This window comes from Muntiacus reevesi, chromosome X (assembly GCF_963930625.1).
Source record: "Muntiacus reevesi chromosome X, mMunRee1.1, whole genome shotgun sequence".
NCBI classification, from domain to species: domain Eukaryota; kingdom Metazoa; phylum Chordata; class Mammalia; order Artiodactyla; family Cervidae; genus Muntiacus; species Muntiacus reevesi.
The window spans coordinates 117,006,995-117,032,349 of NC_089271.1; the positions used below are offsets into that span (position 1 = coordinate 117,006,995).

The 25,355-nt window shown below is 38.5% G+C and overlaps 1 protein-coding gene across 1 annotated transcript; it reads left to right on the forward strand.

The window, feature by feature from the left end:
* The first annotated feature begins 1,078 nt into the window (after positions 1–1,078).
* On the forward strand, positions 1,079–24,554 carry MOSPD1 (motile sperm domain containing 1). Its single transcript, XM_065915181.1, has 6 exons — positions 1,079–1,212; positions 13,701–13,956; positions 14,068–14,143; positions 15,575–15,792; positions 20,355–20,516; positions 22,759–24,554. Exons 2-6 carry the CDS (start codon positions 13,803–13,805, stop codon positions 22,788–22,790), a joined length of 642 nt encoding a protein of 213 aa, XP_065771253.1. The 5' UTR covers positions 1,079–1,212; positions 13,701–13,802; the 3' UTR covers positions 22,791–24,554.
* The last annotated feature ends 801 nt before the right edge of the window (positions 24,555–25,355 follow it).

Sequence of the window (25,355 nt, forward strand, 5' to 3'; positions counted from 1 at the left end):
GATAGGTACTGCAAAGACAGAAGGGCATTGTAACTGTGGGAATCTGGAAGCAAAGTTATCCGAAGCCTGAGCCCAAGGGAAATCTACTGGCAGACCATTGCTTGGATAGGACAATTGGGAGAAATCCTTTGGGCCTTATACCTGTGGGGAGGGGACCCAGAGTGGCTGTACCTTATTCTCCTTAATGGACATCATTAAAATTTAATTTTGAAAATTCTCTCTTTAATAATACTCCAAGGGGATATGGTTTGATGGCACCACTGACTCAGTGGACATGAGGTTGAGCAAACTCCAGGAGAGAGTAAAGGACAGGGAAGCCCGGTGTGCAGCAGTCCATGGGACCGCATAGAGTCGGACACGACTTAGCAACTGAACAATAACAAAAGGGGCCTATGAGCATTACTGACAGTGTGGCCTCTCAAGGGGGAATATTTGGGGGAACTGGTGCTGATTGAGTTGTCCCAGGCCCTACTATCTTCCGTGAATGGCAGTTGATGGGCTCAAGTATTGAGTTATCAGAAAAGGATTGCAGAGGACCTCATATAAAATGCTAAGGGGTTGTAGATACTGTTGAGACATTGAAAGGTTTTAAGCAGAGGAGTAATATGTTGCACATACATCTTAAATCTCTCTGGTTGCTGTCTGGGAGGTAGTTTAGACAAAGACAAGAGTGGAAGGAGAGTCTAATCAGGAGGCTACTGTAATGGTAAAATCAAAAAATCATGGGGCCGAAACAGAGCCTGTAGCACTGAGGATGGCATGGAGAAAGAGGTGGTTAATAAGACACCTCAGAGGTAGAATTAAATAGTCTCTGTCCTCAGAGTGTGTGTGTGTGTGTGTGTGTGTGTGTGTGTAGGGGAATAAGTCAAGGATCACTGCCTAACAAGTGCAACGAGAGACTGTCTTCCGCAAGAGTTCACATTCTCCTCAAGGGGCAGCAGGAAAGAGAGGAGGGGCAGGTCAGATAGAGCAGGGAGAAACCCAGAGACCAGGTGGCAAGCAAGGAAGCCCCGCCCCTAGATCCGGCCCCGCCCCCGACTCCACCTCTTCTCCTTCTTCCCACCCACCCCGCAACTGCAGCTCATCCTCGAGGGCGGAGAGAGGTGGTATTTGAGTCCTCCGGTATCCCAGCAGGCAGTGCAGCCTAGAGATGCTGACAAAGGACCGGAGGGAGCAATCGCAGCTGCTTTCCGAGGAGCCGGTGTTGCCGAGGTGAGAGTCCCCCACCGTCCCGTCACCCACTTTCTCCGACTTCGGGAAGACGTGGAAGTTACGTTGCCGAGAGACCCCGCGCAAAGAATGAGCCATACCCAAACCCGGAGCTTGGCTCTGTGACTGACAGCCGGGCTCCGCGGCGCCGGGACGCGGGTGGGAGGTGGGGGGAAGGCAGATGGAGTCCTTGCTGCCCCATCTCTGACTGTCAATTGCCTCGCCGATCGCGGATCTCCGCCCCAGAGTTGGGCCGGCTCGTGTGTGTTTCGCTTTTGCCCGGGCGGAGGCAGCTGGCTCGGGATCCTCCCGGTGCCCGCCAGGCAGAGTTCGGTTGCCCCGGGGATGCGACTCCAGGGACAACTCTTTAGCGGATGTTTCAAGGAGGGCTAGGGGAGGGAGGTCGACTCCTTCTTCGGGCTGTCATCGTCCTCGCCCTTCCTCCAGCCCAGCCCGTCCCCGCGGCGAGCAATTGGAAGGAAATCGGCTGGGCTGGAGCGAGGCGTCCCGGGATCGCTGGAGGGCGATGAAAGTGGGGCGGAGAGGCTGGGAGTGACAGGAAACGCCTTCTTGAAATATCAATAATGGGGGGGTGGGTGGTAAGGGGTACGTGGCCTGTATCTTTTCCTTTCCTGGACCTCCGCACGGATCCTGATGGTTGCACCAGCTGCTCGGCTGTAAACAGGCTCACATGACCGGTTTCACATGAAGCCGGCCGGTGTGGGGACGAGGGCTGGAAAGGCAGGGCCCCAACCTGGTGGAGCTGAAGTCCTAGGATGGACCGTTTGATCTCCCTGCTCAGTCTTCCAACCCTTCGTCAATGCTCTGTGGTGTCCCTCCTGGATAAAGTAGCTGACATCTCTCCTCTCTGGACTGAAGTAGCATTTCTGTCCCAGCAGAATCGAGGAGAGACCTAACTTGGGGGGGGGGGGGGGAGGAAGTCCGGATTTTTTTTTTTTAATCTTTGAGGGCGCTAAAGAGGACAGAAACCTGAAAAATTGGGTCCTTTGGATCTTGCCTAAAAAACAGTAGTGTACTTTTCAGAATGCATTGTGTTAATGTGAATTCCAGACAGAAGGGGAAAATCTACTTCTTCAGGCAGGGCACACACGGGAATAATATATTCTTGATGATGAAATTCTTGTCCACTTGTTTCCTCTAAGTGCTGGGAAATCTCTGCAGAGAAGATATCATATACAGGATATTGAATAGGGGATGGACACCAGCTTTTAGATTACACATATATTTGCTTATAAAGCAGTGGGAAGTTTGGAAAACAGGAAACGGGGCCAAATGTTCCTTTCAAGTTGTTCATGTCTACCTATCCAAACAAGATTAAGCTAGTTTCTGAAGCATTTCTAGAACTCTCAGAATAAGACGTTTACTCACACACCAGGATCTTTGAAATTTTTGAATTCCTTTTATTTATAAAATATATCTAAATGTAATGGACAGTATTCAGTACACAATTACCATGTTATAGGCAAAGATAGAAAATAGAACAAATAGCTTATAACATAATGCATGTTTCTCCCCTTAAATTGTTCTTGCACATTTTCTTCCTAAATTTTTTACTTTCAATTTTTTTTTCTCGTGGATCTTTTACATTTAACTCCAATTTCTGAAAAGCAGAAAAGAAACTGCAAGAAAAGTTTCCCATGTCTCTAATAGCTCAATAAAGTAATTAATTCTTTTTTCTGATTTTAAAAAGTTTAAAATGAAAGAGAAATTTTAAATCTTGTCTGAAACAGATTATTAGTGTTCTGAATCTTGTTTTGCCACTTTGTAGCATTCTGGAGAACCTTGCCCTACAATAAATAGATTAAGTGATTTACTCTTTGAGGCCCTCCATTTCTTCATCTGTAATGTGAAAGTTTTGTTTTAATCTCCAGAGCCCCTTATAGCTCTCAAATTCCACAAAATAGTGCACTTTTTGATTGGGCACTATTCTTGGATAAAATAAGCTGGTTAAATAAGCCAAGATATTGGTATCAAGTAAAAGGAACATACAGTAAGTAACAAGAAGTACATAGAGTCCTAATAGAAATAGGAGTCACATTCTGCAAAATGCTCATAGGTAATTAGGTAAGTTAACCATGTAGGTTGATCGTACCTTTCTCTCCCTCCTCTCTGTCAGGAAATTGAAGATTGCTTCAGTTAAATCCTGCCTCCAAAATTAGAAATAACAGTTCCACCTGACTTTCTTGACCTTCAGGGCATAGTACAAAGTCTGATTCTTTCACTCATTCCAGCTTCTACCTGAATTAAATGGGCTATGTGATCAGTGATGAAATTAGAATAAAAAGGCTATAGCAAGTTTTCACCTTGGCAGTACTTTGATTAGATCATCAGAACAAGTATCAGGTTTTCAAAATTGCATTTTGCCAGCACATTCAGAAACTGTCAGTCAGTCTCAGGGATTGATTCATACTAACCAAACTCACAAAAGATTTCTATGTTAATATGAATACCAGTTTATTAACTTCAAGGGAGATGTAGAGCTGCCAAGCAGATCAGAAGATTCATGTACATGCCAGGGCACCCTTTGCTCTTGACCCTGTGAGAACACATAGAAATTGCTCTTGACCTCCCCTTTTTTCTAGAGTCTGTGTGGCTCACTTCTTAAAACACTCAGTAATTGATACAGTCGACAAGATTATAGCTTGCTTTTTATATAAAAACCATTTTGGTCACACTTGTATGGATATATCCTAGTCACCTGATTCAACTTGAGCCACCTGAAAAACATCACTAAAATCTTCTCCATTACTCCTACCTTAGTGTAGCCCCTCACCTCTCCATGCCACATTCATTTAATATTTATTTATTTTTTATGGTAGCTACTTTGGAGTCAGGCCCTGTGCTTGAGTGGTGAGTAGCAACCAGTCTCCTACTTCTGATTATATCCAGTCAGTTCCCTGCTCTAAATCCTTCCAAGGCTCTCTTGACCTGCAGCAGTGGTTCTCAAAGCATTGTGTGCATCAGAAGCATTTGGAGGGCTTATTAAAACCAGATAGCTGGGCCCCAACCCCAGAATTTCTGATTCAATAGGTCTAAGGTGGGACCCAAGTATTTGCATTTCTAGCAAGTTCCCAGGTGAAGCTGCTGCTGGTGGTCTGGTACCACATTTTGAGAAACGCTGGCATCCAGAATCAAGTCTAAACCTCTCAAACTTGGCTTAGAAGATTTTCACCATCTGCCTCCAGCTTACCTTTCCAGCCTTCTCTTTTGCTGCTCCCCCACACATGCTATTTTTTAACTATAAGCAATGCTAAAGCTCATTTTAAGAGTCCCTTTCATGCCTCCACAAATACTCTTCCTTGGAATTCACCCCCATCTCCCTCCACTCCTACTGCAAACCCCTATTTAAGGCAGACTGTCACCTTTATGATCCCATAGCATTTTGTATCTATCAGAATTTTAACTCTTCTCACATCTTATCCTAATTACTATGTATATCCATTTTTTCCTACTAGACTAAGTTTTTGGAGGGCTGAGACCATGATTTCATCTTTTCTCCATATTCTTTAGCACAGTGCCTGGTATATAGTAAGTGCTCAGTAAATGTTTGTTGAAATAATTTGTGATCCTCAAACTTCTGAGAGTACTCTACATAGCAACATATGTATTTCATATAGTTAATTAATATGGACATATGGACTTTGAGAATTGTACATACATCTTGAAATAACTGAAGACATATTGGGATTTTGTAAAACAAAGGTTGCAAATAACTACTTAGAAAGAAATGTTTTTTAAAAACATTACTGGAGGGCATCCTTATTTCTTTTATTTATTAATTTATTGGCCATGCCATACAGCATGCAGGATCTTAGTTCCCTGACAAGGGATCAAACCTGTGCCCCCTGCACAGAGGCCTAATCACTGGACCACCAGGGAATTCCCCATCCTTATTTCTTTTAAACCTTAAAACATACACTACTCAACTTTTACATCTTAAATATGTAATAGCCTAGCAATACATATCATTTATAGCAGTAAATCTTATAAGATATCAAATTATACAAAAAAACTAGAAAGTGCATAAAAACAAAATTGCCTAATACTGAGCAGTGAACCATGTAATGTAGCATGAACATTAGAACATTGCTTGTGAAAGAGTCAATTTTAGGAACAGACCAGCCATTAAAAAGCCTAATAGATAATACTAGAAGCTCAGAGATGAGGAAAGCTGACTTTATGAAATGGGATGGAAAGAGAGGTTTTAATACCAGTGAGAGTAAAGTAAAAGAACATATTGCTCTTCACTATATACTATTCAGTTGGCCATTGGGAGGGACTGCACCATGTGTGGAAGAAAGAGATAGCCCCTATGCCCAGATAAAAGGGAACCGGCCTGAAGGTGGAGCTGGGTACCCTAATCAGTAAACACAAGAGCCAGGGACAGGTAGTAAGTAGCTGGTGCACTGTAGCAGATGGGTCACTAGTTTCTGGGGCAGGCTGTACTTCCAATCATCCTTAACTGTTTCAAACTTTGAACCACTTTGATACAAGAATCCCCAGGAATTACTTTTTTCATTTTTCTTGCAGCCTCCTATCCCCCCCAAATAGGGCACGGGGTGGGGAGGACAAACGTCCCTGTGTATCTCAGAGCCTTGTCTTCCCCTTCTTCTGGTCCATCCTAAGTGAGGAAGACAGAAAATGGTCACACTTTGGAGTACTGGTCTCCTCCCAGAACTGAGGGTAGAAAATATAGGTGCTGATTTCAGTGTGTTGAGGCTTTCTTTTCTTTTTTTGGAGGGAGAGTAGTTTGCAAACTGGTCACAAGGTGGTGTGCACACATAAGGTTTTCTTGCAAATTTCATTCATGTTTGCATTTCTGTGCTTTGGGTACAGAGGAAAAGGATGAGACAGTTTCCGGTACCAGGAGCTCCCAGTGGTATTGTCTTTCTGTAAGGTCAGGGGTATATCAGAGCCTCAGTTTTCTAAACCCTGCTGGCCTAGTTGGGCAAGGAGGAAGGAGGCAGGGATGATGAGGAGAGGGAAGTGGGAGGGAGGGAGGAGGGGAGAGGCAGCTGGGAGTGCTGATGCTCTCCGTTCTTCTCTTACCCCAGCCCATGGCAAGTAGCCACCATAGGTTTACTGTTCCTCTAATTGGGATCAGTTACCTGTCTTTTGTGGATAAAGGGTGTTCAGCTATGGGGAAAGGGAGCTGATGGAGGAGCCAGTTATTAATGGACACCTGTAGGTTAACTGCTGAGTTCAGTGTCTTCTAATGTCTAACACTGATCTCTAGTCTTCAGATGCTAAAAACAAAACAGCAAAACCAAAGAAACACAACCCCAGAGAAAAACAATATAGCATTATGCCTGAAATCTGGAGAGTCATAATTACTCCACAAAAACAAATGTCAAATTTTTCACTCTATCCAGTAAGTACATTAAAAAATAATGTGATAAAATTACTGAGATCCTTGTAGATTAGAGCAGTAGATGAAGTCAACAAAGAGGGGGCATTTGAAGTAGGCTTTGAAGAATGTGTAAAATTTTGGTGTCCAGAGAGGAAGAATAAAGTAAAGTGTGGTTGTGCTATGCTGTGCTTAGTCGCTCAGTCGTGTCTGACTCAGACCCCGTGGTCTGTAGCCCACCAGGCTCCTCTGTCCATGGGGATTCTCCAGGCAAGAATACTGGAGTGAGTTGCCATGCCCTCCTCCAGGGGGTCTTCCCAATCCAGGGATTGAACCCAGGTCTCCTGCGTTGCAAGCAGATTCTTTGCCATCTGAGCCACAAAGGAAGCTCAAACTTTGGTTACTGACAGCCATAGCTCTGCTTTCACAATCAGGAAAAGAAAGTATGTGCAACTTAGTAAGTGAAATTGTCTCGCTGGTTTTTTCCTTTTCCTTGATAAAACTGAAAAGGAAACATGCATCAAGACTTGAATTTTGGATCATCCTTTGAGAATTCTTCTTTTATGGAAAAGCAGGGGAATTTTCTAGAGATGAGGGCATGAATGGCCATCAGCATCAGGGAAGCAGGATTTTTGAACTGAGACACAGAGGAGATGATTATTGTATAGGGAAGTGTGAGTCTGAAGACCAGAGTTCTGCCACCAATATCCTGTGCAACCTTGGGTAAGACCCTTAACCACTCTGGGCCTGCTTTTCTTATTAGTAAAATGAGAAGGATTGACTTTCGAAAAGCAACCTTATTAACCAATTTGCCATGAGGTTTTACCAGCTTAATGTATAGTCTGTCCCCAGAATTTTTGCATTTTATCATTTTGCAATGTTGACTGGAGCAAAAAGAAAATGTTAGTCTCCAGAAAACCACTAATTAAAGGCAGGTGTCATGCTCCATCATGTTTGTTGGCAGAGTCTATAATATTGCACTGGTGACCTGGTGCTAATTCCTCCCTAATCTCCACTGGTTGGAGTTTGGGAGGTGATTTATATCTTAGCCAAGATAGGTGAAAAATGGCAACAGAAATCTGAAAAGAAATAGTAAACTGCTGAAAATGGTGACCAGGAGACAGACAGCCTATTCACGATTCATGGGAAAATATTTAGCTCATAAAGAGAGTGCTTCAAAATTCAAAAATAAAAATTTCTACTAAGCCATCATTTAAAGCTAATAATCTACTCTGTCCTGTGCCAACTAAGTTCTTGAGGTTAGAAACAGGAGTTTACCCCTTGTTCTCTGTGTTTAATTTTGACTTCTCAGTCAGATTTATAAACCTTCTCATACTCCTTTGTGATAAAGTTTTACATTTTCCTAGGTTTGCAAGTCATCTTAAATAAATCTTACTTTTTCTCATTGTATTGAGTTTCTGTTGCATATAAACTTATCTTAAATAATTAAAATCATTCTATTTAACACATAGGTTAAGGTTTTCAATGTTATTAAAAGATCATAAATTGGAAAGAACACTTAACAGATTTTTCACATGTGGTTTCTAAATTCCTTATGTTTCAAAAATGGCACCTTTCTCAAATTAGCCTCTAGTAGAGTTGTTGTTTGATTCAACTTTTTTTTTTACTTTTAAATTAGGTCTTCATGTGGTTCAGAATTCAAAAGATATAAAACAGTATTCAGAGAAAACTCCCTTTCATTCAGTTTGTCTTTCCAGGGGCAGCCCTAGCAGTCCTTCCAAAGATATTTCACCCATATCCAAGAAAATAGATTTACATAGTCTTTTATCTCCCTTTTCCACACAAATAGTAGCATACCCTACAGTCTGCATTGCACCCTGCAAAAGAGCTTCCCCTTTCTTCTTGATAGATAGCTGGTATCCCAACAAATGACTATATCATACTTAATTTAATGAATCTCTTATTAATGACCAGTTGGGCTATTTCCAATCTTTTGCTGTTGCAACAACTAGCCCTTCTTGCATGCCAAACTTCATTCTATGTGCCTCACATAAATTATTTTATTAATACTTAGTGCTCCAAGAAAAAAAAACCCTCCAAAAAAAAAAATCCCTCAAACCTTTCTCATACAGGATTTCACACAAGGATAATATTTGAGAATATTTATGCCCAACACATTCCTAGAAGTAGAATCTCTAGATCTGAGGGTTATGTGCATTTAATTTTAACAGGTATAGTGGATGTGACAATTTATATTTATATCCTTGCAAGAATTGTAAGAACATGCCTGATTGCTCCCACCATGTACTGTCAAAAATTTTTATTTTTGCCAATTTGACAGGTAAAAACATGTATTTCAATATAGATTTAGCTTGTATTTCTCTTGTGAGTGAAGTTACACATACTTTTGCAACTTTAAAAACAATTTGTATGTCGTTTTCTATAAAATTCTACAGTGTTTGCTCATTTTTGTATTGCATTATCTTTTTTTAATGATTTGTGGGTCCTCTATATATAGTAGGGGAATTACACATTGCCTATGATATGAATTGAAAATATTCCTTCAGCTTTACTTATAAAATTTATTTGCCATGCAGAACTTTAAAAATTTTTGTATAGTTAAATTTATTAATATTTGGTTTCTGGTTGTTAGAGAGCCTAAGATTATATAAAAACAGATTTCCCATGGTTTCTAGTGCTTTTATGTTTTTAAAAATACATTTAAAACTTTGTTCCATTTCAGATTTGTCACAATTAAATTTTGGAATTTTATAAGGAGTGAGGCATAAAATCAGCTTTTTTTCTAGGTGGATATCTGATTTTATCAACATTTGACTGAATACGTTCCACAAATTAGAGATGCTACCTTTTATCATAAGCTAAATTCTCACCTTGAATTTTAGAGTAAGATGTTGAATATTATTTAGTGATGCCAAATGTGGTTGTTCTATTCCTGATAGCTAAGCTTATTAAGAAAGTAATTGTAGGGCTTATCATTTTTTTTTCAAAAAAATATCCCAAACTTCCAGGAGTACATTATCCAAATAGAAATGTGTATAGCTCTTAACAAAGGAATGAAATTCATGGCAAATAAATACTCAGAAGTAAAATAATTTTATCAAATGCTTTTCAGAATAACTTTAGTTTTCTTTTATTGAAATGGACAGTTAGTTTGGTATAGTGGAAAGAATACTGGACAAAGAGAGGCCTTCTGGCATTTTTTATCTGTTTGGTCTTTTTCTAATTTAGTAATAGCAACGAATACTTAGAATAGCACCTTGCCTATGGCAAGTGCTAAAGGCTTTACATGTGTCAATTCATTCACTATATATAATTAATAAGAAGTTTGTAATCTGTTGTAAATTAAACAGATGTAAAATATTATTATTAATAAAAATGTCAAGTGCTTTGAGCTTGGTCAAAATGGTAACAACAACCTAACACATATCAGCTACAGGCATGCTGTAAAGTGTACAAATAGAAAGTGGGATCTGGGGCAGCCTGTGAATGCTGACTTTCCAAGGTTCTTCCTTACTTTCACATTCTTGTGTCTTTGCTTATGCCGATCCCCAGGAATGAATGCCCTCCCTGCTTACTCCCCCCAACACAGAAGCCTTTCTTTTCTTTAAGGGCCACCCCAAATGTTATCTCCTGGCCTCTCTTCCAGGTAGAATTATCCAGACAGTCTTCTCATTCCCTAGCACTTTATATACAGCAGTATGCATTATAATAAAGGTAGCTTAATTATTTGTTTTGTCTCTTCAGTTAGACTAGAGTCTCTGGAAAGCAAGGCCAGTGCATTATTCATTTTTGTATCTCTTTGCAGCTCTTGACATAGCTCCTCACCTAAAAGATTGAGGGCAGGAGGAGACAGGGGCGACAGAGGATGCGATGGTTGCATGGCATCACCAACTCAATGGACATGAATTTGAGCAAGCTCTGGGAGATGTTGAAGGACAGCCCATGGGGTCACAAAGAGTCAGACAAATTAGCGACTGAACAACAACAATGTTCAGCTGGGAAAAAAGAATAAAAATGTGCATACATGATTATACAGTATCCTATTTTATAAAAGTGGACAAAGCCCTAGTCAGAATCACAGCCCTCATAGCTGGTAGAAACCAAACAATGTAATCATTTGTTAATATTTCTCTTTGAGTGTATGAGAACCTGAGTGCAAAGCATTAAATGGTTTGTGGCCTGTTCTAAAGCTGTGATCTACAGGGTGAAACTCAGACATTTTCTGTGATTGTATATTTTTGCTTTCACATTTTATTTTACAAAGACATATTTGGGGCACTAACTAAATAAGAATGTTGTTGATCAAAATTAGATTAGGAAATAAATGCAGAAACATTACTTATCAGACAGGCAGACTTCTGCCAGCTACAACTTTCTGGAACATATTCAAGAGCCCCAGAAGGAATCCAAAAAGGTCTCTGAAGTTGGAAGAAAATAGCTCTCACAAAGCTTGTGTACTGATGTAGGAGGGGAGGCATGGTGCCACTTGCATGCCAAGGCTTGCTTACTGAGTTGAATTTTCATAGAAAACTCAGCAAGTTTGGATATTCGGCTTCTTTTCAAGACATTTTTGTTTGTGGGTTTCAATAGAAAAAAGATTAAGAGAACTGTCCCACCCATGCTGCCAGAAGGCACTAACTAAAGCATTGTTGTAATGATGAATTTTTTTTTTTTTTTGCCTTTTCATGCTGTTCATGGGGTTCTTGAGGCAAGAATACTGGAGTGGCTTGCCATTCCCTCCTCCAGTGGACCACATTTTGTCAGAACTCTCCACCATGACCTGTCTTTCTTGGGTGGCCCCGCACAGCATGACTCATGGCTTCATTGAGTTATACAAGGCTGTGATCCATGTGATCATTTTGGTTAGCTTTCTGTGATTGTGGGTTTTGCTCTGGAGGCTGTGGGACTGTAGTTCTTGACTCCTTTGTCTGCCCTGTGATGGGTGAGGATGAGAGACTTGTGGAAGCTTCCTGATGGGAGGGACTGGCTATGGGGAAAACAGGGTCTTGCTTTGGTGGGCAGAGTCAATACTCAATAAATCTTTAATCCAATTGTCTGCTGATAGGTGGGGCTGTGCTCCCTCCCTATTAGTTGTTTGACCTGAGGAGGCCCAGTCCTGGAGTCTACAGGCTCTGTGGTAGGGCTAGAGGTGACCTCCAAAAGGACTTATGCCAACATGCGCCTCCCAGGACTGCTGCTGCCAGTGCCCCTGTCCCCGCGATAGGCCACTGCCTACCCACTCCTCTGCAGGAGACCTTCAAACACTCACAGACACGTCTGGCTCAGTCTCTTGTGGGGTCAGTGCTCCTTTCCCCCGCATCATGGTGCGCACAAGGTTTGTTTGTGCCCTCCAAGAGTCTCTGTTTCCCCAAGTCCTGTGGAAGCTCTGTAATCAAAGCCCACTGACCTCCAAAGTCAGATTCCCTGGGGATTTCCAGTCCCTTTGCTGGATCCCCAGGTTGGGAAATCTAATATGGGGCCTAGAACATCAGCAAAAATGCGAGAACTTCTTCAGGGTTACTATTCTCCAGTACGTGAACTGAGAACTTCCAGATGTACAAACTGGATTTAGAAAAGGTAGAGGAACCAGAGATCAAATTGCCATCTGTTGGATCATAAAAAAAATACATCTATTTCTGCTTCATTGACACGCTAAAGCCTTTGTGTGGATCACAATGAACTGTTCAAAATTCTTAAAGAGATGGGAATACTAGACCACCTGACCTGTCTCCTGAGAAACCTGTATGCACAACAAGAAGCAACAGTTAGAACCAGACATGGAACAATGGACTGGTTCAAAATTGGGAAAGGAGTACGGCAAAGCTGTATATTGCCACCCTGCTTATTTAACATATATTCAGAGTACATCATGGGAAATACTGGGCTGGATGAAGCACAAGCTGGAATCAAGATTGCCAGGAGAAAGATCAGTAGCCTCAGATATGCAGATGACACCACCCTTATGGCAGAAAGGGAAGAGGAACTAAAGAGCCTCTTGATGAAGGTGAAAGAGGAGAGTGAAAAAGCTGGCTTAAAACTCAACATTCAAAAAATTAATATCATGGCATCCAGTCCCATCACTTCATGGCAAATAGGTGGGGAAAAGTGAAAGCAGTGGCAGATTTTATATTCTTGGGCTCCAAAATCACTGCAGACAGTGACTCTAGCCACGAAGTTAAAAGAGCTTTCCCATTGGAAGAAAAACTATGAAAAACCTAGACAACGTATTAAAGAGCAGAGAAATCACTTTGCTGACAAAGGCTCATATAGTCAAAGCTATGGTTTTTCCAGTAGTCTTGTATGGATGTGAGAGTTGACCCATAAAGAAGCCTGAGCACCGGAGAATTGATGCTTTCAAATTGTGGTGCTAGAGAATACTCTTGAGAGTCCCTTGGACAGCAAGGAGACCAAATCAATCAATCCTAAAGGAAATCAACCCTGGATATTCATTGGAAGGACTGATGCTGAAGCTCCAATGCTTTGGCCACCTGATTTGAAGAGCTGACTCACTGGAAAAGACCCTGATTCTGGAAAAGATTGAGGGCAGGAGGAGAAGTAGGTGACAGAGAATGAGATGGTTGGATGGCATCACTGACTCAATGGACATGAATTTGAGCAAACTCCAGGAGATAGTGACAGGGAAGCCTTGCGTTCATGGGGTCACCAAGATTCGAACATGACTTAGCGACTGAATAATGAGTGTTAAAAAAGTGAGTCTTGTGTTTTTCCCTTGTAAATCATGGAAGCTTACCTTATTTTTTTTTTCTTCTTTAAGAATTCTGATTGGCTCACATAAAATATGTTGTAACAGAATGTATTCTTTTTTTTTAATCTGAGGTTTTAAAAAACTGACAACCCTTTGGTCGCACCTCTTTGAGGGTGATTAAATAGGAAGCCTTCTTTATTCCTGTATTCAAGTTTGTAAGTAACTTATCGTAGGTTGATATCCTGAATGTGAAAGGAGCATGTGTAAGTTTCTTTGCAGAGTTTAGTAGAACTTGTATAAGTAAGCCAAGAGGAAAAGTCAAAAGGCATGTTTAAATGATTTAGGGACTGTTTTAATGTATGCTAACCATGCTAGTCACAGCTAGCTCATGAAAAACAGTTATCACTCAGCTTGCTTTCTCTCTTCTCTTTCCAGATTGCCAAAATGCTTTGGAGTTTTTAACTGACTTTTAAGAAAAACCCCAAACAGATTTGAGACTGTAAAAACCGACGCCTCAGCGAGGGGGATTTAGTGCCAATGCATCAACAAAAAAGACAGCCAGAGTTAGTGGAAGGAAATCTTCCTGTCTTTGTGTTTCCCACAGAGCTAATATTTTATGCAGATGACCAGTCAACACATAAGCAAGTGTTGACACTCTATAATCCCTATGAGTTTGCCTTGAAGTTCAAAGGTGAGTCTCCTAGGTCTATTGTATGGATTTGAACTACTCCCTACTAATTTTTGACTTGTAAAAACTAATTTTTTTAAAATCACTAATGGCCATTGTGACTTTTTCTTTCAGTTTTATGTACTACTCCAAATAAGTATGTTGTCGTTGACGCTGCAGGTGCAGTAAAGCCTCAGTGTTGTATGGATATGTAAGTCAAAATCACTTCCTGGTAACATGTTTTCAGTGTGTTGATATTTATGTGTTTAACTTGCAAAAAATCTTTTCTTAAAGCTGCTCCACCTTGGCACTCATTACATTTTGAATTTTTGCTGAGAGTTTGTCTATCAACATTCTTTTTAAGAAGTTTCTCAGAAATTCTAAACAGGTTGGCCACATAATAATTCATTATGTTGGAGCCAAGGTGTATTTTAATATTTCCATGAACATTTCCTCATGGTTGTGCTTTTAGTCATAGCAGAGATATTTATGGAATTAAAGTTCTAACTTAATCCTGTACATTTCTCTAGCTATAATAGGGAATTTAGCCTTCTTTGGAACATCTTGTTATTATAGTGACATTTGAGGGACTAATAATGCTACATCTGAGAACAATAGTAATATAAATTCATCTGAAATGATTCAGTAATAAAACTGAAAGTTAGTCTATGCAAACAGGAAGCAAGTGTATAACTATTCATCTGGAAAAGGTTAGCTGAGCTCTTCCAGATAATTTGGTCTTAAAGTGTCAGATAAATGATTGTTTGTTCAAGCTGTTCATATTTAACTTTCACTTTAAAACTAGTGGTGACCAGATGGATCTAATGACCAGCCCTTAATTTAAGCTACCAAGTAAACTGTATTGCTTTAAATCTTCCATGAGAATAAGAAGCAGAAGTCCTTTCTCCTGCATATATTTTCATCATCTCAGAGCCATAAAATGATGTATCTTTGATGATATGTTTTTTTGCATATTTCCTTGATTTTCATTGTGTACATGATAAGCAAGGAGTATTACAAAGAAATATAGTATCTTGCCCCATAAATGTGTTACCTTTGACCTAATTGTTTTGTGTTCTCTATTAAGAATAAAGTAAAAATGAATGGCACTGAAGATAACTTTCATAAAAAATTACACTGCTTTATACTCTTTTCAGAGAAATACAGAAATGTATTGTTAGCCTTCTGTTGCATTGGTCTTACTGGATTACCTACTTATTCGATTGCTTATTTTTGCCTTTGTGCATGGACTTCAATTTTAATTGAAGTCTAGAGTGAGGTTTGTTTTTTTTTTGTTATTTGAACAATAAATAAGTGGCAATAGGAATTTTTGAGGCTTTTGTGGGGAAGAAACAATTTCATATATCCTCTTTAGTGAATATTGCTACACAGAGATATCCAGGAAAAAATGTCATTGTGAAAAGGAATTTCCTTTACCTATCCTTTTATTTTAGACTCTTATTCATCAAATATTTAAGAACTACCCATTTCTTTTGTGGTTATACTGTGATTTTTTTTTTTTTTAAATCATTAACAAGTTTCTGTATTTGAGTATTTGGTTACACTCAGTTAATATGTATGAAATCTCTTGCTGAATTCTGTTTGAAACCTAAACTGCATTTGTTCTTTTTCAATGTTTCAGTGTAATTCGTCATAGAGACGTCCGATCCTGTCACTATGGTGTAATAGACAAATTCCGTCTCCAAGTTTCCGAGCAAAGCCAGAGGAAGGCTTTAGGAAGGAAAGAGGTTGTGGCTACTCTTCTCCCGTCCGCAAAAGAACAACAAAAGGAAGAGGAGGAAAAAAGAATAAAAGAACATTTAACTGAAAGTTTATTTTTTGAGCAGTCATTTCAACCAGGTACTTTGCGTTGTGTTGGTTTTTCTTTTTCTTTTCTTTCTTTTTTTTTTTTTTTTTACTTTGGGTTGTTTTTAAAGTCCTTTTGAGGTCTTACATGTTTCTTACTTTAAATGAATCAGGGAGCAAAGAATAATTACTAGAACAATAACCTGCCACTCTAAACCTAGTTGACTACTTCAAAAGTGAAGGTAGAGTTCAGGTACCTAGAATTGAACAAGAGGCCTCAAGCTGGCCTTTTAGGGGAGAAAATAACTCCACTAGACGGGGCTGTAAGGCAGGGGCAGTCATTGCCAAAGCTTTTCAGTCTATAAAACCTGAGACTGCAGGCACTGTACTTTACAATGCTAGCACAATTTGGCAATTCTGTACTTTTGTTTCTGTGACTTTCCTATATCCTTTCTCATTGAATTAATTCAAAAAAGGAGAGAAATTGTGCTTGGCAGTAGGCCAAGCTTGGTGCACTTTTCATATTATTTTGAAAAAAAAAACTCATTAAAGTTGAAGTTAATTAAACTAAGTAGATTATAATATCCCCTTCCCCTGTGGGCTGTTAATTGAATCCCTCTCCATTCCTCATTTCCTTCCAGCTTAGATATTCAGGAGTGTTATGATATATTCTTTCAACATCGACACTATCCTCATATTCAACTCTTTGGACATCATTCCTCCATCCTTTGATCTTCTCATTATCTCCCTTCAACCCTATTATAAAGGGATGAAGGGAAAATTTTCCATAGAAAAGAATGGTGACTTTTTGATCGTGATATATGAATGTGATAGCACCTGTTCTTAAAATCGCAACATTATATATGAGGGAATAAAAACCATCTACTTGTCTTTACATTAATTCATAAATCCCTATCAGTTTGTTCATCTTAGAATGTTTATTTTGACAAGACAGGCATTCGCTGGAGGCAAGTGTCTTCTCATTCCATGCAGGGAGTGCCCGGGTTCACTGGTGATACCAAGATTAGGAATTAGGTAGTAGTTAGTAGATTGTTTTCTTCTCAGCAACTGTTATTAACTGACAGGACTAGTTTTTCTTGTTTTGAAGCTGAAAGAGAATCTCTGTCAAATGTCACTTTGATGTCCAATCAACACTGTGAATTTGACTTATAAATAGATGTGAAATGCAAGATTCCTCTTTTAAAATGCCTTCTATAGAAGAAGAAAGGCCATCTGAGTGTTTGGTTTTGGGTGTTAATTTTGTAATTTAAAGTAAAGTGGTCATTGGAGATCACTTTTGTATTTAACAGACTGGTGTGATGCCCAAGAGGGTTTAGTGTTTTACCTATATTTTTCTTTTATTTTTAAATTTGTTAGAATTCAAGTTAAAATCATCCTAAAATACAAATGTGTATTAATTGAACATTTTATTCTTATTTTATGTTTGTAATGAACCTTTGTATCTCAGGTACATTAGAGAATTGTTCTAAATGTAAAATTGGAATAAGTAGATGAATAGCATAGGTGATATTGGCATAGTACATGGTAGTCTGTTTTCTGGGGGAAAACACCTCTCTAAGCCATCCTTGTCAGGGAGCTCAAGAAGGCAGGCACCTTATTTGTCTGGTTCATCATTATGTCCTTGGCATCTAGCACAGTGCCCGGCACAGAGGAAATATATGCATAGGACTCAGTAGAAAGGCTGGGCTTCTCACCGGGTAGTCTGTTAAGTTCTTTTTCTTTATCTTACAAAGTTCCCAAGGCTCCTGCTACTTTGTAGAGCAAGGGCAATACCACAGTAGAGATCCCCACGATCTCGGCCAGCAAGTCCCATTTGTGGGTAGTTAGCACAATGCTTCCAATAATATGGCAGGAAATTGAGTAAAGTAGTAGAGTATAACAGTAACTTACTCAATCTAGGCTCACAAAGTGATATTTTTAGCTTCTCTTGTTTATTAAATCAATAGTAAATCATGCGTGGTTTCCAGTATATGGAAGTCTAGGTTTTTCATTATGTTTCTCTGAATCAAAATGTTGAAACAAATTGTGATCGTTCTATGGGAGTCATTATTTTTGCATGTCTTTAGCTGTAGAAAATGTTTATTAGGTATGTTATAGGCACAACAATATTGTGAGGTTCTCTCTTTGAGTTTTGCTGGAAAAATGGTTAGAGGCTATATCTCAAGATATTTGGATCTTAAAATGTAGTGAAAGGCAGTAAAAATGAGAGATTCTTCTCAAGTTTATGTGTTGTATAAAAGACATCTTAGTAACAAATTAAAGGAAGGAAACAATACCTATAATCCCACACACTTAACAAATCTGCCTTTATATGTTCTGTGTTACTTTATGTGTGTGTGTGTGTGTGTATATATATATATATATATATATATTTCACTTAACAGAAATTGAAGAGAAAACCACAAAGCATACTTTCACAAAATACCAAAGCCCAGGTCATTAAAAAGGTGTTTTAAAAGGATTCACCTGAATTTTAGTGGGTTTATCTTAATTATATTACTAAAAAACTGCTATGTCTGATGCCAGGTTTGAGCTAGTGCTCTTTGGCTTAAGAAAACTACTTTCTTTATTACTGATTATAATAATAAAGAATTGAAAATGACCTAAAAGTATATAAATTGGGGATTGATTAAATTACAAATATTCAAAAGATGGAATGTCATGCAGACATTTACAAGGATTTAATAGAATGGGCTTCCCTGGTGGCTCAGTGTGGGGAAGATCCTGTGGAAAAGGAAATGGCAACCCACTCCAATATTCTTGCCTGGGAAATCCCATGGACAGAGGAGTCTGGCGGGCTTCAGTCCATGAGGTTGCAAAGAATTAGACACAACTTAGTGACTAAACAACAATGCAATAGAATGATAGATGGTCCTATATTGACATAAAAAGAGATTCAAATATTTTTCCAAGTGAGAGGAAAAAGTTAAGAACAGTATGTATAATATGGTCTCATTTAAGTAAAAAATCATTTTACATGTTTATATGGGCATTTATAAAATCTGCAAGGATCTATATACCAAGCTATTAACAGTGTTATCTCTAAGAGGATGGGATTACAGAAGAACCCTTATTTTTTTTCTCTATCTGTAAAATTCTTACAACCCTGTAGTATCAGAAAAACTTTCCACTTTGAAAAATGTCAAGCATTTATGTGAATGTTTTTGAAATTTCTCTAAGCAGTAAAAATTCCTTGAAATTATCTTTACTCTGGGTTTGCATTGAGCAGTGTAGTTGTCAGAAACATTTGCCTTGAAAACTTACCTTTGCAACAAGTACAAAAAGTACTATATTCATTAGCAAAAGACAGACTTGTTTTTAGGCATTTATGCTATTGTTTCATCTCAAGCAATAATCACTGTAAACTTTGAATTTGCTTTCAGTTATCTGGCTTTGGTGAGGCTCAATTAAGCTTCACACAACAGCTAAGGTATTAATAATTTAGAAAAGCTGCATCTAATAATAAAATGAACAGTGTTTTTCATTAATAAAACACAAAGATTGTGTTGCTGTTGGCTATTTCTTTTAATGAAAAGAAGGGTAGTGGGAAAAGCTGTAAGACAGAAAATGCTGGTGGGCTTCTTAAAAATATGGGTATGAATACTGTATAGTTCTGTACAGCCAGATCTGTAGAAGGGCAGACCTGATAATAAATGTTTTTAAATTTTATATTATTATGGTAAGAACACAACATGATATTTACTCTTTTAACTAATTTTTGGGTACAATATAGTATTGTGGACTGTAGGCACAATGATGTACAGCAGATCTTTAGAACTTACTCATCCTGCAGAACTGAGATTTTTATGCTCATTGATTAGCAACCTGGCCCCTGGCAGCCAACATTCTCTCTGATTCTATGAGTTTGTCTATTTTAGATTTCTCATACAAATGGAATCATGTAGTATTTGTCCTTTTGTGACTGAGCTATTTCATTTAGCAGAATAGTTGTCAGATGTTGTCTCTGCTGTTTTCTTCTATACTATAAATGCAGGTAGAGTGGGGGGCAAGAATTTTCACAGGACGTTTTAATAACATTAAAGTTGAACTTTTTCTGCTGCCTTAACATTTTCCAAAATGGTAGCAGGATGCTGTAGTTATTAGGACCAAACCTGTCTCAAGGTCTACCAAAGATACTCCCAGAAGGTAGTGTAGCTCTACTGCAGTGGGCTCCAAGGTGGAGTACACACAAGCAGTGCATGAGGGGTATGGGAAGACAATGCTAGAACTTCAATTTCTATCTGTTTTTAACCCATTCTATTAAAATTCTTTTTGCATATTTTATATTAAATATAATAGTATAGTACTTAATGCCTGTAATTTGTAAACATACACAGATGATACATGCTCGAACACTTTCTACAAATTCCAGTGGGGTGATGAGGAAAGGATGATGGCCACTAGAACATTCCGTCCTGTAATGGGCTTCCAGATAAGTCCAACAGATAAGGTCCCATGGAATGGGAATGATGGCGAAAGTATCAGAGAAGTTAGACAAAATCAGAATCCTTGTGAGTGGTGGCCAGTCTATATGAATAAACTTTTATCTTAAGTTGTTTTTAGAAGAAATCTCAGGGATTCTTGTCTTTTTACAGAAAACAGAACTGCCTCCTCAGGACCTAGTTTACTGACTGTCTTCCTGGGAGCAGTGTGTGTTGCAGCTCTGATGCTTCCCACACTGGGGGATGTGGAATCGCTGGTGCCTCTCTACCTCCACTTAAGTGTGAATCAAAAATTAGTGGCTGCTTATATCTTAGGTAAGTGTTTTAAAGATGCATTGGGGCATAGCATAGGCAGTTTTTTTTTTTTCCTTGAAAAGAACAATACATTATTCCTTTATTTATCCCATTATTTCTTTAAAAAATCTATTCTGGACTAAGTTGTATCCTAAACACTTAAAGTATACATTGTAGAAGCATGAAAGTTATAGAAACACTAATATTAAACCTAAACCAAGCATTCCTAACATGAATCAAGGCCCAGAATCTTTAAATGGCTCACCTAAGTTCTATTGATTATAATTGATTCTTTTTAATTTTTTTAAAATTTTAACACAATTTTAAAGATTACTTTCTATTTACAGTTATTACAAATATTGACTACATTCCCTGTGTTATACATTACATCCTTGAGCCTCATACCCAACAGTTTGTACTTCCTAGTCCTCTACCCCTATGTTGCCCCTCCCTATGTAGGCAATTTGTATGGCCTGGAGGTGGTAGTGGTGGTTTTTGTATATATGGGGTGATGGTGGTGGCTTTATTTTTTTTTTAAAGAAAAACAAAAAAAATTGCTTCAGAAGCATGTTGAGGTAAAGTGTATTTTAAGATTTAATTGTTTGCTTACATTTGGTTCTTTTGAACTTATTTATCTAGTACCAAATACTATATTTATTCCATTATTGTCCTTTTGCTGATTTACAACTGTATGGGATTCCCAGGTGGCGCTAGTGGTAAAGAACCTGCCTGCCATGCAGGAGACAGGAGACACAGGTTCGTCCCTGGGTCTGGAAAATCCCCTGGAGAAGGAAATGGCCACCCACTCCAGTATTCTTGCCTGGGAAATCCCATGGACAGCAGAGCCTGGTGGGCTACAGTCCATGGGGTCACAAAAAGTCAGCTACAACTGAAGTGACTTAGCATGCATGCAAAACATGTATAAAATGTAAACTGCATACATTCCATTCTACAGCATTTCCACTTCTAGAAATTGACCTTAGGGAAACACACAAAGCACATACAGTGATAAAGATGAACAAGGCAGCCTTGTTTATTATTGTGATCCTTTCTCTTTAAACTAATTCCCTTGTCTGCTATTGAATCATTTCTTTCAGTCATCCTGGCTTGAAATCTTATAATTAATTAGTTCAACTGAACAAACGTTTATTCAATACCTACCATGTGTCAAAGATTAGGATTCTAGTGATGCATGACTCTTTCCTCATTGTCTTCCCTCTCCTCTTTTGAGATGCCAACTCTTTTCAGTTCCTTGGTGTGCTAACTTTTTTTAAACTTCAAAATTGTCTTCTAAGATGTCTTCCTGACTTCTATCTGTGTCCCTTCTCTTCTTATTCCTCCCCCTTTTATCCCCGTTATTTCCCCCTCAACCAGAAACATTCATCACATTACTGTCAGGTTGATTTCAATTCTGTGTTGGTTTCACCACCACCACCCCCTACTCAACAACCTTCAATGATTCCCCATAATCCATAGAATGAAATATAACTCTGTAGTTTGACACTGAAGACTCTCCATGCTCTGAGTCCTCTCTGAGTTAATTTTGTCTAGCTGCTTCCCTATATACATCCTTGGTTAGAGCCTATTAGGTTATTTATTGATCCCCCAAAGCTCATCTGGAGCCCCAGTCCTACCTCCATGCCCTTGTTCTTGCCATTCACTCACCTGAAATACCTGCCCATCTTACTGTTTTCTGTCTTTCCTGTTCATCTTTTAGGCTTACTTCAGTTTAACCTTTTGAGGCATCTTTGCCCCAAGTCCTATGTGATTATTTTCCTTCTCTGTACTTTATCACTCACTTTTTAAGAACCATTTAGGACCGAGTATATTCTTATATTATTAAAATTCTTATGTATGGAGTCTCTCCAAAAGAAACAAGCTAAGCAGAAATACTATGCTTTTGTCTCTTTGTGGCTCTAGGACACTGGAATACAAATAGTCTTACATTGTTTTTGTTGATAAAGTTGACTGCGTTTACTGACACTTTATAAACTGCCATGTCTGCTATTATTACAGCTGATGTGACTGGAAAATGTGAGAGAGATATTTAATGGTTAAAAAATTAGCTATGGCCAGACATTAGTGATTTAATTAAATCTATCCAATGACTGCCAATTACTATATATTGGATATCTTCTATTATAGTATCTGTATAGTATCAAAATTCAAATTTATTTTGAGTTCTTGGTAGAGTGCCTGACTTTGTGCTGTAAAGATTTTGTAAAATGCATGTCTTTAACTGTGCTCCAATTTTTTCTTTCAGGTCTTATCACAATGGCTATATTTAGAACATGAACAAGGAGGTCAGTTGACTTCTGAAGTACATTTATCTTGAAAATATGAATGTGGACTGCCTTTTATCTCTATTTCACCCCATTAACATGCTACAAACTATTGAATGATTTACAATCATTGCAAATGTATAATATATATTTTAAATTACTCTATAATTTTATTCCAAGGACTCCAGCACATTATGTTACAGATAGCAAGAAGGCTTCTGAGTGACACTTAGGAAATTATTTGAAGAAATTCTTTTTATATCTAAGCCAGCCATGCAAAAGACTTTAATTAAGACATTTGTTATTTTCTCATCCTTTTTCTAATTCACTTTGATTGTTGCAGTCATGTGTCCTTCAAAGTTAAAGGCCTAAAAGATCAAACTGACCAGCCTAAAAGTAAAGTACATTTACTTCCTAGGTACGAACATCAATGTTCCTATGTAAACTATGCCTTGTCCTCTATCATTATAAACAGTTGCCATGGTGTTTCTAAAATACAAGTTTTACAGTTAATATGTAGAGAGTAATAAAAAGCATAAAGTACTGAGGGATCATGCTTATCTTAGTCTCTCACAGAAGACATATTTAATTCATTTGATGAACTGCAGAATAGGTTGTGGTCCAGCCACCAAGAAGTAGGGTGACCATTCTATTTGGTCTAAGAATTCTAAAGGAAGGTAGACATTTGTTTAGTTACTTGGTACACCCTAGCTTTACCTCTGGATAATGCTTTATGTTAACAGGAGGAAAAATCATTTATCTTTTCTCCATAACCCTCTGCCTGACTGTAAGGTACTAGCCCAGATTGGGGCTACCAATGCCAGGTGGTTTATGTGGAGATGATTTTTCACCTTTAAACTCTAAGCCAAGTATCAATATAAAAAATCCTTGATATCTGTCTATTTTATACCAGTCACTGAGACATTTTTAAGTTGTATTTATAAGTTTGTATTTATTATTAAAACAACTTTACCAAAAAAGTCCCCTGAAGCACAACTATTTACATTTCTTATAGCCTCTTCTAATCTCTAACATATATATGCAGTTTTAACTGTTAGTGTTGTAGTAATTGATCTTTTGACTTAGGATTTTTATCTGAGAGCACAATGCATTGAGTCTCTTGAAAATCATGTTCCAGATCTTTTTACAGAATGAATTTATGCACTGCTACTGTAGTATTCTCAAGGATAAACACAAGATATATGCCTGATGTTGGTTTTTGCAGGAAACAGTACTTTGCTTCTAAAGTCAAAGCTTTTATGTATACTCTTTCATAGAAAATATTCATTGTTTAACCATTTGGGGAGCATAAATCATTAAATGGATCATGTCTGTACATTGTGTAATGACTAAAAAGCACATAAATGTAATCTATTTTGAACTTTGTAAAAAAAAAAATTACCCTTGTGTTTGAAGTGAAGTCACTCAGTTGTGTCCGACTCTTTGCTTCCCCATGGACTGTAGCCTGCCAGGCTCCTCTGTCCGTGGGATTTCCCAGGCAAGAATACTGGAGTGGTTTGTCATTTCTCTTCTCCAGGGGATCATCCCGACCCAGGGATCAAACCTGGGTCTCCCGCATTGTAGGCAGATGCTTTACCATTGAGCCACCAGGGAAGTCTGTGTTCGAAGGTTATCCTTCTTGTTTCTCTGTCCATCTCAAATCGTTTGTATGTGTATGTGTGCGAGTGCAGGCGCACATGCGCGCCTGTGTGCGTGTGATCACACATTGTAAAGAACAGAAATTACTTTAAAAAATAAAAGAAAATGGAGACCTGAAGTTTCACATTGATTTACACATTTTGTTTGGGTATGTCTCTGAGGAACTCAAAATTTGTGTCTCCATGTTCAATTCTTTGCAACTCTATGGACTGTAGCCTGCCAGACTTGTCTGTCCATGGGATTCTCCAGGCAAGATTACTGGAATGGGTAGCCATTTCCTTCTCCAGCGGATTTTCCCAACCCAGGGATCAAACCCAGGACTCCTGTGTCTCCTGCATTGGCAGGCAGATTCTTTACTGCTTGAGCTATCAGGGAAGCCCTGTATCCTAAAGCTGTCTCCTGTTTCTGTGAGTTAAATAAGCAAAAATGAGAAGTGAAATACGTGAGCTAAAATGTCTTAAGTTTTTAATTTACCAAGGGAGTTAATTTGTTATTAGAGTTTTTGAATAGGTAACAGTTACATGCTTCAAAAATAAGAAAACTAAAAAGGTATACAGTGAAAACTCTGCTCACCATCCCTGCCCACCCCATTGCCAATCCACTCATCCCTGTACAAGTGACCACTTTTATTAGTTTAAATATACTTTGTTTCTCCAAATACAGATTCTTATTTTAGTGCTTTATATATAAATGATAATATGGTCTATATATTGGATTGGCCAAAAAGGTTGTTCAGGTTTTCCATAAGCTGTTACAGAAAAACCCAAATAAGCTTTTTGGCCAACCCAATACTATACTAAATACTATATACCCAGCTATTCTTCCACTTAACGCTATATCTCAGAAGAACTTTCTATATCAGTAGTTAAAGAGTATCCTCATTCTTATTAATTTTTATTAACTTAAAAGTGAGGTTGAC